This window comes from Lolium rigidum, chromosome 5 (assembly GCF_022539505.1).
Source record: "Lolium rigidum isolate FL_2022 chromosome 5, APGP_CSIRO_Lrig_0.1, whole genome shotgun sequence".
Lineage (NCBI taxonomy): Eukaryota > Viridiplantae > Streptophyta > Magnoliopsida > Poales > Poaceae > Lolium > Lolium rigidum.
Genome location: NC_061512.1, coordinates 207,225,075 through 207,238,442, shown reverse-complemented (window position 1 = coordinate 207,238,442; position 13,368 = coordinate 207,225,075). Strand labels below are relative to the sequence as shown.

At 44.3% G+C, this 13,368-nt stretch overlaps 1 protein-coding gene across 1 annotated transcript; it reads left to right on the top strand.

Moving 5' to 3' along the window:
* Positions 1 to 4,845: 4,845 nt before the first annotated feature.
* Positions 4,846 to 5,809, top strand: LOC124657418 (transcription factor HEC2-like). The gene has a single exon (XM_047195971.1). The coding sequence runs from the start codon at positions 4,934 to 4,936 to the stop codon at positions 5,639 to 5,641; it is 708 nt and encodes a 235-aa protein (XP_047051927.1). The 5' UTR covers positions 4,846 to 4,933; the 3' UTR covers positions 5,642 to 5,809.
* The last annotated feature ends 7,559 nt before the right edge of the window (positions 5,810 to 13,368 follow it).

The window sequence follows — 13,368 nt, the reverse complement described above, 5'->3', positions numbered from 1 at the left end:
GACCGTTCCCTCACCTTGGCTATGCGTGTGTGTCACATCCCCCTCCTCACCAAGGAGTGCGCTGTGCCGCCGGCCATGTCCCAAATAGGAGCACAACTGGCTGCGTGTACCTCTGTTCCAGCCCATTAATAGAAGTAGCTGAAGCAAGTATTTTCTGGAATCAAGTGTGTTTAGCATACGAAGGTACACTCACTATTAGTTACTCCCACTAGCCAGGACAAAGCCTAGATTGAACCACCCTTTAAAAAAATTAGAGATCTCACAAACTCCCATCTCTGCCACTAACCGTCCTCCCAATCTCGGTGTGCCAAGGAAATGAACCACAAGTTGAAGACTTGAAGTCCATCCATGACTGGTACTATCTCTTCATCTGGCGCAGCCTGGGTGTCGCACTCCTTCACATATGTTTCAGATTCTATTGTATGGTCTTCAACTTTTCTACACACAGTGTAACATTTTGTTTTTTTATCTCCACCTCCACCTCCACTAACGTTCCCGATTCTAATCGATCTGTTGTCCCTTTCAGATTCAAGCGTGCGTTAAGAGTGGTAGGAATCTCGATGCTATCATCATCGTAAGGTGCGTGGAGGATGGAGGCGCCTATGTCACCACCATTGTTGTAGTACAATGTGGAAAGCAGCGATGTTTCCGCCGCCTCCGCAAAGGATGGCGACTATATCGCCGCCATCGCAGCACCTTTCACGAAGGATGATAGCTATGTTGTCGTCGCAGCACAACCGTCACAAATTAGAGAGGCGCTCAAGAATAAGGTTATTTAGATTTTCCACTTATACTAGGATAAATGGAGAAATATATGAACTATTGGCCTAATCCTAGATTTCTCCATTTGTCTTTTTTGGGATTTATCTTCTTTCTTTTGGAGTTGCAAGAGACTCTAAGAGTGGTTGCAGTGTAATATCATTGTAACCCTAATGTATTTTTTATATATTTTAGATGAAATGAAAATTATGATTTAAGTGTAACTAACCCTGGAATTATTACCCCTAATAGTAATTAAGTCTTTTGCGGTGAGCCAATTTTTCAACTCCCCCCATCTCTATCCTTCTCCATCGCGAAGGCCTTCCCTCTTTTTTGCGTATGCCAATGCCTGCCAAGCGAGAATGGTGGAATCGAGCATTCCTCCGAGACAAGATAAATAATGCTTTAAGCATCGTGCTAAGAAATAACGCAGATGACGGTTTGCGACCAAACTGCTTTTTTTTTGCATCCGTGGAAGCGAGAAGCGACTTCGTGAGTATCCAAACAACCCATTCATATATTTGGATGGAGTTAAAACCTGATAAATGCATGAGGGTTGAGCCGAGTAAAACCCCCAAAACCTTCAAGCATGACCGGCCATCGAGCATAGGCCACAAATGAAATTATCAATTCCAAGTGCAGACGAGAACCGACATGAGGTTGGATGTTTAGGAGGGTAGTGGCAACCTAACCCACCAAAGTTTAAGCCTCAGGTTTGATACTTTGATGTCTCATAAAAAAGATGAAATAATTTTTCTGTAGGAGACGATGTTCCCGTCTGTAGAAAGGGCACGCGCTCGGCGATGGGGATGTCGCGGATGACGGCGACGGAGGGGCCGGCGAAGGGGTTGCTGCTGCCGGAGCCGGAGGAGTTTAAACCGGAGCCGGAGGAGTCGAAGCGCTCCATGGCGGAAGTGGTGGTGGTGGTGAGGGCCGGCGGCGCCCTAGATGAGAAGGGTGGCGGCTAGGGTTGGGGAAGGTGGAGGCCGAGGGCGCCCTAGAGAGGAGGGGGCGGCGGGTAGGGTTGATGGAGGTGGTGGCCGGCGGTGCCCTAGGGAGGAGGGGGGCGGCGGCTAGGGTTGGGAGGGGGTGGCCGGCGGCGCCCCAAGGGGAGAGGAGGGCGGCGGCTAGGGCAGGACCCGAAGGGTCTCTGATACCATGTAGAAAGGTTATTGGAGATTGCACAGCACCAATAGGACCGGCTGCTCATGTATATATAGGCGGACACATGTACAATTACAGGTACAACCCTGAGAAAACACGGGGACCTATGTCTACACAATATGTTACTCAACACCGTCGACGACCAGACGTCTATGTTAACTTTGTTAATCTCAAGATCCGCATGATTAATTTGTTAGACTGGTACTCATGAAGGTACGTGCGTGTGTTCATAGAGATGAACTGTATGTAAATATTGTGAGTGTGTGTTTCGCAAAAAAATTGCTAGTTAGATGTTTGCGAGTTATTGACGTTACTCTGCATGGTATGATTACATATGTATCCTAGCGTTACAGCTAATTGTGAATGCTTTGGTTACTGCTAATTTTGCATGCGTGTTGGGAAACGATCCCGTCGTGACACGGTGAATACGCGTGGGAATGCAATTGGAGGGAGCATGCTTGTACTCCCATGGATCATCGACACGTGGGGTGCTAGCGGCGGTCGGATCCCTGATCGGCAAAAGCACAGGGCGGGTCCGGATCATTTATAAGAGAGTACCAAATGCCAACCGACCAACTGACCGGCGCCCTGAGCTCGGTTGACCGTGTTTGGAGCCGATGGCAACCCGTCGTGTTCGCTCGCTTTACTTCACGTCCGTTTGTTCCGTACACGGTACACCATCCCCGAATCTACAAATGTGTGTAAGTGGCTGAAAGATCAATGCACACGTGATTACAGTTTACTCTCTATGTAGAGTAATGTAAATCCCTTTTGCTGCTACTAGGTTGATTGATAATTAAATTAGTTCTCGATTAACTACATAATGTTAGATTTTTTTTTTTAGAGAAAAAGGGGCATGCCCCCGGCTCCAATATATTGAAACCAGATATAGCAGTTTACAGCATTCAGAAGTTTTAAAACATTACAAACCAACCTACTCGCAGAACCATACTTATTACAGCACAAGTCAAAGCACGAGAGAGCCAACATATTACAGCTAAACATCAGAAGAAACCAGGCAAAGTCACTGACGTCCCATGACCTGAAAACACGCCCCATCCCCCACCAGGACCAGATCATTTGCTTCAAGAGTCCTTGCCAAATCTTCCGCAGTCATTAGCATTGGGCCAAATCCTCTCGAATTGTTGCCTGTCACAAACCTCCAGAATGTTAGATTTGTACCATGATTTGTAAATATGAGGTTTACATATAGGCGTGAAAAGTTTTTAGTCTACCGAGACTAATTTTGTTCTTAGTTAGGATTATAGCATGGATCACGACCCAAATCTATAGTTTGGAGCCATTTTCTTTTTAGTTATAACCCCATTTTCAGCTGAAAAAGAATCTTAGTTACAACCCTGCTTGCAATTCGTGCATCAATCATGATGCAAATTAACGTTGCACAAGTTTACTAAGCACGAGCTTTGTTATCAGTCTAGCAATTCCGATTGCATGTAGCTCTACAATAGCACATCTTCCCATTATATAAATTATACATAGAATTGGGTGACAAGAATTAAGCAGAGTACGAAGTTTTAGAAGGCCGAGAATAAAGACTAGTTACAGTGGAGACTGGAGAGTAACATAAAGTATTTTCACACACATGTCACAATTTTAAGTTACTACCTCCATAGTGAGAGTTATTTATATGTGGTTTCATGCATTATATCATTTATTATGTTTTAAACTTATCTTATCTTAGGGCGTGTGCTATTATGGTAACATAGCTATTAGTTACAACTTCACTCTATTTTTTCACTTATTACCATGTCATATCACGAAAATATTTTGAAATGTGTGATGTTACTTCCACTGTAAGTAGTTTAAGCCGTGTCCTAATGTAACTGCAAGTTTGCTTTGTAACACACATATAACTGTCGTGAGTCAGTTCGACTGCATGTTTTAGTTTTCGAAGCCAGCTACACAGTGCTCCACTGCGATACATGGATAGCAATAGCAGAAAAGGCGACCGCAAACGTAATCTTCCACGTGTTAGGCAGAGGTGAGCCGAGAACTGACCGACTTGTAGCTGCAACCTCACTCCCAATTTAATATTTTTAGTTTCCAACCCCACTTCCAACTGAAAAAAAAAGTCTCAGTTATAACCCAAGTTGCAACTGGTGCACGAATCATAAGACAAATTCAGCGTTGCAAAAGTTTACCAAGCACGAGCTTAATTCTTAGTCTACCGAGAACTAGCAATTTCGATTACCTGTAGCTCTTAGGATTGCACATCTTTTCCCATTACATAAATTAGACATAAAATTGGATGACAAGAATTTAGTAAGTTTTAGAAGGACCGAGAACGAAGCTGTGTCCTAATTTAACCGTAATTTTGCTCAGTAACTCGCGCGCGCGATTCATCGCACATAACCGTTGTCCGTCAGCCCGACTGCATGTTTTCGTTTTCGAAGCCAGCTACACAGTGCTCCACCGCAGATACGTGGACAGCAACGCCGGAAAAGGCGATCGCGAACGTAATCTTCCACGTGTCAGGCAACGGCGAGCTGAGAACTGACCGACCCTCGCCACTAGCCCAATCAGAGGACTCGAGTTTATAATTTGATGTCCAAAGCAGTAGTCGGCATTCTTAATGCTAGCGATTACGGCGGGCTGATCCGCGTTCTCTGAGACATTTTGTGCAGACGTCGTTCTCACGGAAAATCGAAGAAAGCGAAAGTTTATCTGAACATCTCGGTTCCAGGAAGGAGCTAGCAGAGAGGCTAAAGAAAGAATATTTAATAATAATAATTAAAGAGAAGTGGTAGCCGCTAGTGTGAGCTGATGCTACAGAGGAAGCAGCACAGTCCACTCCAAATTGCAACGGTCCTACCGTCCCGGCTTCTTCCTATAAATAGGCGTCTCCACTTGCGGTTTGACAACAGCACAGCCAAAAATACCTTCCTCAAACAGCCGGCCACTAGCTCTTAACTCAAGCCTCAAGCTCGATCGTAGAGTCTCCAATCTAATCCTTTGCAGAAGCTCGATCGACCGAATTCCTAGGTCATTCATGGACTTTGACTTGCTGATGAGCTCCAGCCCGGAGGCGCAGCTGGCGCTGATGAACACGATGCTGCAGCTGGAGCAGGCGCTGAATGACCAGTCCTTCACGCCGGACGCTTCCCCGCCGATCTCTCCCGTGCAGACTCCCTCCCAGAGCCTCTCGCCGCCGCCGCACGTGTCGACGACCTGCGCTGCCGCCGACGCGGCAAACGGCTACTTTTACCACCAGGATTACCTGCACTCCCCTCCCGCCGCGTACGGCAACAGCGCTGGTGGGCACCAGGAGTACGTCATGTCTCCTGGCGCCGTCACCACCGGCGGCGCGCCGCAGGGGTACTCGTCATCGTCGGACGCGATGCGGGAGATGATCTTCCACATCGCGGCGCTGCAGCCGGTGGAGGTCGACGACTCGGAGGCGGCGCCGCGCCCGGCGAAGCGTCGCAACGTGCGGACCTCCAAGGACCCGCAGAGCGTGGCGGCGCGGCTGCGGCGGGAGCGCATCAGCGAGCGCATCCGCGTCCTGCAGCGCCTCGTCCCGGGCGGCACCAAGATGGACACCGCCTCCATGCTCGACGAGGCCATCCACTACGTCAAGTTCCTCAAGTCTCAGGTGCAGTCGCTCGAGCTCGCCGCGGCCGCCACCGCCGCCCACCGCGCCGCCGCGTTCGGCGCCGGCGCCTACCACTCCGCCCCGATGCAGCACGCGCCGTGGTAGCTCGCCCAGCGGCGCTTCAGCTACCAATAATCGTCTCGTTATCAATTGTCGCGCGCACCAGCTCGTCGTCCTCGATCGCTTTTGGAGTTCCCCGGATGATCTCTGTAGCTCTGTGCTTCTGTCGTCTGTGTAAAGATGTAGAAACCTAGCTTGTTGTAGTTACGTTTATCGTCGTGCTTGTTACCGCATGCTAGCTAGCTAGCTCTACTACGTGGTTTGCTCTCCAAGCTTTATTTTGGACTCGCAGCCCGTGCATGCTTGTACACTCGTTTACCTTATTATCAATGCAGTAGAATTTGTCATGCATGTTGCAACAGTGTGATCATCCTTAAGTTCCGTCCGCATGCATGCACCTGAATGCAAGAGCAAGAACCACTGTCCTTTCACCACCCGCTCGCTCGTCCAGGAGTACCACGTACGTACGGCGGGCACTACTGTACGGTCCATATTTAGGGGCACTTCAAAGTGCCCCAATAGGTAGCCAAAGTGCCCCTAATTACTTTTAGGGGCACTATGAAAAGTGCCCCGGATGCTTGTGTCCCTAAATGTATTTGGGGCACTTTGAATGAAATGCCCCAAATACATTTAGGGGCAGTTTGAAAAGTGCCTCTAAAGGTTTTTAGGGGCAGTTTAGAAAGTGCCTCTAAAGATTTTTAGGGGCAGTTTGAAAAGTGCCTCTAAATGTCTTTAGGGGCAGTTTGAAAAGTGCCTCTAAATGTCTTTAGGGGCAGTTTGAGATGTGCCTCTAAATGCATTTAGAGGCAGTTTGAAAAAGTGCCTCTAAATGCATTTAGAGGCAGTTTGAAAAAGTGCCTCTAAATGTCTTTAGGGGCAGTTTGAAAAAGTGCCTCTAAATGTCTTTAGGGGCAGTTTGAAAAAGTGCCTCTAAATGTCTTTAGGGGCAGTTTGAAAAAGTGCCTCTAAATGTCTTTAGAGGCAGTTTGAAAAAGTGCCTCTAAATGTCTTTAGAGGCAGTTTGAAAAAGTGCCTCTAAATGTCTTTAGAGGCAGTTTGAAAAGTGCCTCTAAATGTCTTTACAAGCTAGTAAACAAAATGCCCCTAAAACTACAAGCATGTCAGTGGTCATATTACAGTACTATTAACATTACAGTACTAACGAGCACGAGATTTGGTCAAATTACAGTACTAACGAGCACGGACGAGTATAAGTCATATTACGGTACTAACGACCACGGACGAGTATAAGTCATATTACAGTACTAACAGGCACAGACAGGTATAAGTCAATGTTGTTTTGGAGGCATTTGTAACACTGACAGTAACTATGCAGTAACTATGCAGTAATCTACTAATCCAGTAACTATGCAGTAACTATGCGATAATTCGATGACAATATCTAAGCAAGTGTCTTTCCGACTTGCACCCTTCCTCTTCTTAGCGTAGATGCAATTGCTTTCAACTTCTTCTCAAATGTACACGCAATCTCGGCCGATGTTCTATCGATTGCCGGATCAGTTACCTACAAGGAACCAATCTTGAATGTGTCAAACAACAGATGTTGGAATAAATAATATTGAGCAATTAAGATGTAACAACTAATTACACTAACGGAGGAATAAATCATCAAGTACTGGCAAGAATAATTTCAAGTAATCGGAGGAATAAATCTTCAAGTATTGGCAAACACGGCCAAACCACGCCACCGATGGATCCGAAGCGAGCACCGCGTTTCGGCGACCAAAACATACTCACACGAGATCCTGGCCGGGCCACACCAGCCACCACTAGATGCGCCCTAGCTAACACATGTATCATGGAGGAGATCAAACACCCGGATTTTGCAATAGCCTATTCCAAGATCCAAGATCCAGTTAACATATGGTTCTTCAGTAACATATGATCAAGTACTGGCAAGAATAATTTCAGTAACGGAGGAATAAATCATCAAGTACTGGCAAAATGAGATCTCTGCCAGGTTGACCGGCAAACTAAAGCAACTAGGTCGTGTTGTTGCATGCTCTATAAGTCAGGCAGCAAAACATATATCTTGCAAAAGTACAAAAGCTGTTATGCGAGGTAGAAAACTAAAATCTAGCTGAATATATAATTGCACTACCATATACAGTAATTGTATTAAATCAAGTTGAACAAGAAACAATCAAGAAACAAATATAAGTCTCATATTTTAAGCAAGCACATCCTGTAAAATGTGAAACAGTTGTATGTATACTTTAACGAAGCACATCTCTGTGGTGCACATGCTTTGACACTCCATCCTAACGGTTTCTACTCGCATAGTTTAGTTAAATTGCATATTTTACCTTGCTAATACTCTCTGTTTCTTTTATATGTTTGACATTTATTTTCACATCTGTCTAGCACATTTTTCTACAAATAAAAGCATTACAACAAGGTGAACAAGAAAGATTCAAAGGTGACCTACATTTTTTCTTGGCCAGGTGATGCAATGTGCTTCGAGTGTCTCCCATTTGAACCATTCTCGCCTTTTGGTATTGGCGGGACAGCTTGTTTTCTTGAAGACCACATTCACCAAAACTTTGACAAACTCCTCATTTTCAACTTCCCGAACTGTTCCCGGTGCCACTATTTGTAAGTCTGTTTGGCGATGTCAACCCCACTTCAATGCCGGTTTTCATTTTATTTGCCTACATTATGCCGGAATATTAATTAGCAATATCATTTGCCATATTAGCTAACATACTAATTCAAGCAACCAATTGTACGAGAGAACGACAAATCATTGTGTGGTAAAATTGCTAACATACTAACCTTAAGTGGATTCCTTGCTCTAAGCCAATCATTATGATCATCGGTGCATCGTTTTGTACTATGCCAATCACCTTCCTTGTCAGCAATGTTCTCTTCCAGCTTCTCCTCTTTTACCTTGACTAAGATTGTGTTGTCTGTTAGCAGATTCCTGTAAGAGCATTTTGGCTTCTGCACTACATTAACTGAAGTAATGACCACATCATCACTAAGCTCTTCTAGCTTATCATCAATAAGTTCGTCTAGCTTCCTCTTCTTCGGTCTCTTACTTATTGTTCCTGTTGGTGTTGCAGCTGTTGTTGATTGGCTTTCTACATTGCCTCGTGATCCTTCGATGTAATCTCCCGACTTAGCATTTTTCCTTCTTTTACTTGTTCTTGGTGATCTCATTTCTTGACTGCCTTGTTCCGAGATAGTCATTACTCGGTTTTCGGATTCGGCGGCGAGCATTTGACTAAGACCAAGCAAAGATGCTTCCTTCAATGCTGAAGATGATGTGCCTTGGTTTGTTGTCGACTTTTTTGTTCTTGTCCTGGTTGATGTCTGGCTGCTCAATGTTCCTGCATGTGCTGTTGATCCCTTGGGTGGTGGTGCTGATATCCTGGGTTCTGATGCTGCTGCTGCTGATCCAATGAGTACTGTTGTTGATCCCTTGGCTGATCCAGCTGCTTCTGGTAACTTGTGTGCCACTGCTCCTGATCCCTTGGGTGCTGCTTTTGATCCATTTAGTGTTGTTGATCCAGTGGATGCTCCAGTTGCTTCTTGTACCTTTCTTGCTGCTGCTGCTGCTGCTGAAGCCTTGAGGGCTATTGTTGATCCTTTGGCTGCTACAGCTGCTTCCGGTATCGTCGGAACTGATGCTGCTTCTGCCCCATTGCTTGCTGTTGTTGATCCCTTGGTTGATCCAGCTGCTTTTGCTACCTTGCCTGCTTCTGCTTCTGTTTCTGTTGTTGGGCACATGCTTCTGCTTCTACCCTGGATCATGTTTCGGTGCTCTTTTTTGGGCACATGCTGTTGCTGATCCCTGGACTGTTGCTGCTGCTGTTTTCACGGCATGTGCCGCTGCTTTTCCTGGTGCCTTGAAAGGTGATTTGAATGGAGCTGATGTTGACTTCAATGTTGTTGCTGTTGGTACCTTCAATGTATTATGACTTGATGATGGTGCACTTGTTATGCCAGATGCTATTGATGCTGATGCTGATATTGTTCTGCCTGGTGCACTGGAAGCTTCCTTTGTTTTCTCTTGCTCAGGTTGTGCTTGCTTATGCGTCGACAGCTCTGCTAGTGTTGACGCCGCTAATTCTTCTGCGACTCCTTCTTCTTGATCCTGGTTTCCATGCATTTCATCTGTATGTCCATCTCGTTGACGTGCCATCAGGTAATTTACCTTTTCTTCCAATAGTTGACTCCTTGACATGAGTGTTTCCACGTAGCCTCCGAGCTCAAGGTTCTCCTGCTTAGAATCCCTTAATGCTTCTACAGACTTCATCCAGTACCTTTGATGCTTTCCCTCCTACCGAGTAGTCCAAATCCATGTCTTCTAGAATTCCTAGGTGGTGAGAACAATTCGAGTAGAGGTCACCATCCGTGTGCTTGCTCGGCAACTAATTCGGGTTTTTTTGGAAACGTTCATTTATCAAAGCCTCGCATTCAAATTTAAGCAACACATTCATTAGATGGTAGATGATAGATGATATAGTAATTTGTGAGTTGCATTTGCATTTATTTCAGGGAATATGACTTACAATTTTGGTTGCACGAAACCATTCACCGGCAATCCATCTTTCTTTGTATGAACAATTCGGAAAAGTTCTCGTCCTTGACACCTGTTCTTCCCTGCCTCAGTTCCTACAGGAGTGCAAGTGCACATGTCAGTAGATCATATTTGAAATGATTCTGCAAAACTTATCATTGTGTACAACCATGCATTCAATTATACCTCCTGATCATGTACAACAGCAAAACTACGTGTTCCAGCTGTATGCAGACAGTTAGCTTGATTTAATCTGGTGTTTCTGTTCTTAGATGCCAGTACCTGAATAAAATCCTTATTAGCTAAACAAGCACACCACATCTTTACTGTGACTAAAAAGTGCCTGAAGGAGAAAGTCAAAGTACTCAAAACTAGCACATAAGATGGGTTACTGACCATTGAACTTCTTTTCCTCCAGTTCTTGCACAGCTTCTTTCCACTCGTGCTCCATGAATTCTTTCCCCACGACCATTTGCAACATTCTCGGTCAACCGTCAATTCAGCTTTCCGGAAAGTTTTTTTCGGATAGCACTTAAAGGCTCTCCACTTCTTGCAGGCTGATTTCATCACCCACTCCTTGTGTGCTTCAGTTAGGTTGAAGAAAGCCTGTCAAAAAGAAACGTTTATGAGATACATTCTCCATTTGTGATGACATTAGCAGTAATCATTGAAAAAACCTAATTACCTTCACAGTCATCCATAACTTTTCTTTTTCTGCAGTTGGAACCTTTTTCCAACGCACATGACCCATTGATATGTCTTTTCCTTTGGCCAGATATGCTATGAAGTTTGTTAATTGTGAAGTATTTGCTCCACATGGCTGTCCAAGATAGTTGAATTCAACTATCACTTTGTTATGCGGACCATGCCTTTCCCAAAACTTCTTCATATCAGTAGGCCCTCTTGTTCTTTTCGGCTTGACTGAAACATTGAAACAGTACAGCGAGTAAGAACCTACAACAGTTATAGCACATGGAATCCAGCAAGCCAGAGCCTACAACAGTTGTAGCACATGGAATCCAGCGAACTGACGACCATACCTTGTTGTGCTTCAAGCTGTCCTCTCTCTTCAGGTTGTTCAATTTCCTCCTCCTCTTCTTCTTCAGCTTCCTCCTCTTCTTGTTCCTCCTCTTCTTGTTCCTCCTCTTCTTCGGTATCGTCACTGTCATTCTCTTTTTCCACTTGTGAATCATATATCCTTGCAGACTGCAATTTGAACAGTTTTTCAATTCAGTAATTACAGATTGCAAATTGAATGAGTTTTTCTAATCTAAAAATGATGCATGAATGAGAACTTACTTCTAGCATATCGTAGTAAACTCCCTTTGCCATGGCTTCCTTCATAAGAGCTATTCTTTCCATTTCATTGGAGATGAGTTCAGATGGTTGTACATCTCTTGTAGGCAGATTTAATTTCTTTAGTTTGTGATTGAGCATGCTCATCCTCCTTTCTTGGCTTTCCAGCATTTTTGTTCCTGCATGAATAATAAAATGGCATTGTCAACGTATATAAAGAAATTCCTTGTTGACAAAACAAATGGTGCAAAAATCACTCACATTTTTCAACGTCCACACTATCCATATCAAAGAAATCTCTAATTGTTGGAGTGATTACAGCGTTCCATTCAACATCAACCGGGTCTTGCACATAGTAAACTTGTATGGCTTGGCTTGCAAGAATAAACGGTTCGCTATGTTCGTCTTGTGCATTGTAGGTATGGTTGAAATTGACTTCGGTTATTCCGAAACCATCCAACTCCCTAACTCCGTTACTTTTTACCCAATCACATTTGAATAACACTACGTGGCCTCCATTTGAGTAATTTAACTCAATTATTTGACTAATTCTACCATAATATGTGACATACCCTAAAGTAGGGTTTTTGTCCTTAGCACTTGCATAACTCGATGTTTGAGCAACATGTGAAACTCCATCACACTGTGTTGCTTTTCCTACACTATATGAGTGTGTGTGATAGGTGCAGCCATTTATACTATAGCTATTATAAGATTTCACCATCCTCGTATGGTCTTTGAGATAACAGGAAAACTTCATCTCGGTACATCAATTCCTTCATCTTTAAGAATTTGTACCTAATAGAGAAATGAACCATGTTAATAATGCAATTTTTATTCACACAACCGGTCTACGAATGTGTTGTGGTGAGCATTACTTACATGGTTAGAAAACCAGATCTACGAATGTGCTGTGGTGAGCATTCTCAATATCTCTCTTTGATTTCCTTTTTCCTCTGGCCAATAAATTTTTATGCTCTCTACAAGATTTAAATGGGGTTAGACACTGGTCTGATATCAAAATGATGTTGCAAATGGACTCACTACATGATTTTTATGGAATTAGTTTGGGAATGTACTCACTCGCGCATATTTTTCAATATCTGGATAGTTCACAAGAACACATCGTTGTGCCTGCGACCAAGCAACGAAATCCAGTCGACTAGAAGCAAAACCCGATAATGGCCTGCCGATGATCCTCAAATAAGGTTGTCCAGCAGAATTAGGTTCGATACTATCATGTCTACTAGGTCTATTAAACTTTGTAGCACAGCCATTCGGATATCTTGAGCGAGAATGTCGGGCATTCATCGAACCGATAATTTTCTCGCCAACGACCCTTCCGGATAAGCCATGTTCTCGCACAAAGTCCTTCGGTCTTCCTACGAACCTCTCGGTAGACCACATGTCTCCGAATTGAACAGTCCGGCAATTCTTACTTCACTTGCTAGGTGGATAGTTACATGCACCATCATGTCAAAAAATGATGGAGGAAATATCATCTCTAGTCGACACAAGATTTCAGCAATCTCGGCTTCCCAGGTGCTCCATCTCATCGGCATCTATCACCTTACCATAAAGTACTTTGAAGTACTTGCAAAAACGTATCGACGGCATAGCCACACTCCTAGGCAGCGATCTACATAGGGCCAACGGCATGAGATCCTGCATTATGATGTGGCAATCGTGGCTCTTGAGGCCAGTTAACCTTTTGTCTTCCAAGTTTACCTTGTGGTACAAGTTTGATGCATATCCATCTGGAAATCTTGCATACTTGATGACGGTGCAAAATATATTCTTGCCCTGAGGAAGCATCTGGTATATTGCCCTAGGTATGATAGGTTTTGGTGCCGTCATATCGGCATGGAGGGCAGTTCTAATATTCATATCCTGCGGATCCAATCTAGCATTCAAGTTGTCCTTCGATCTC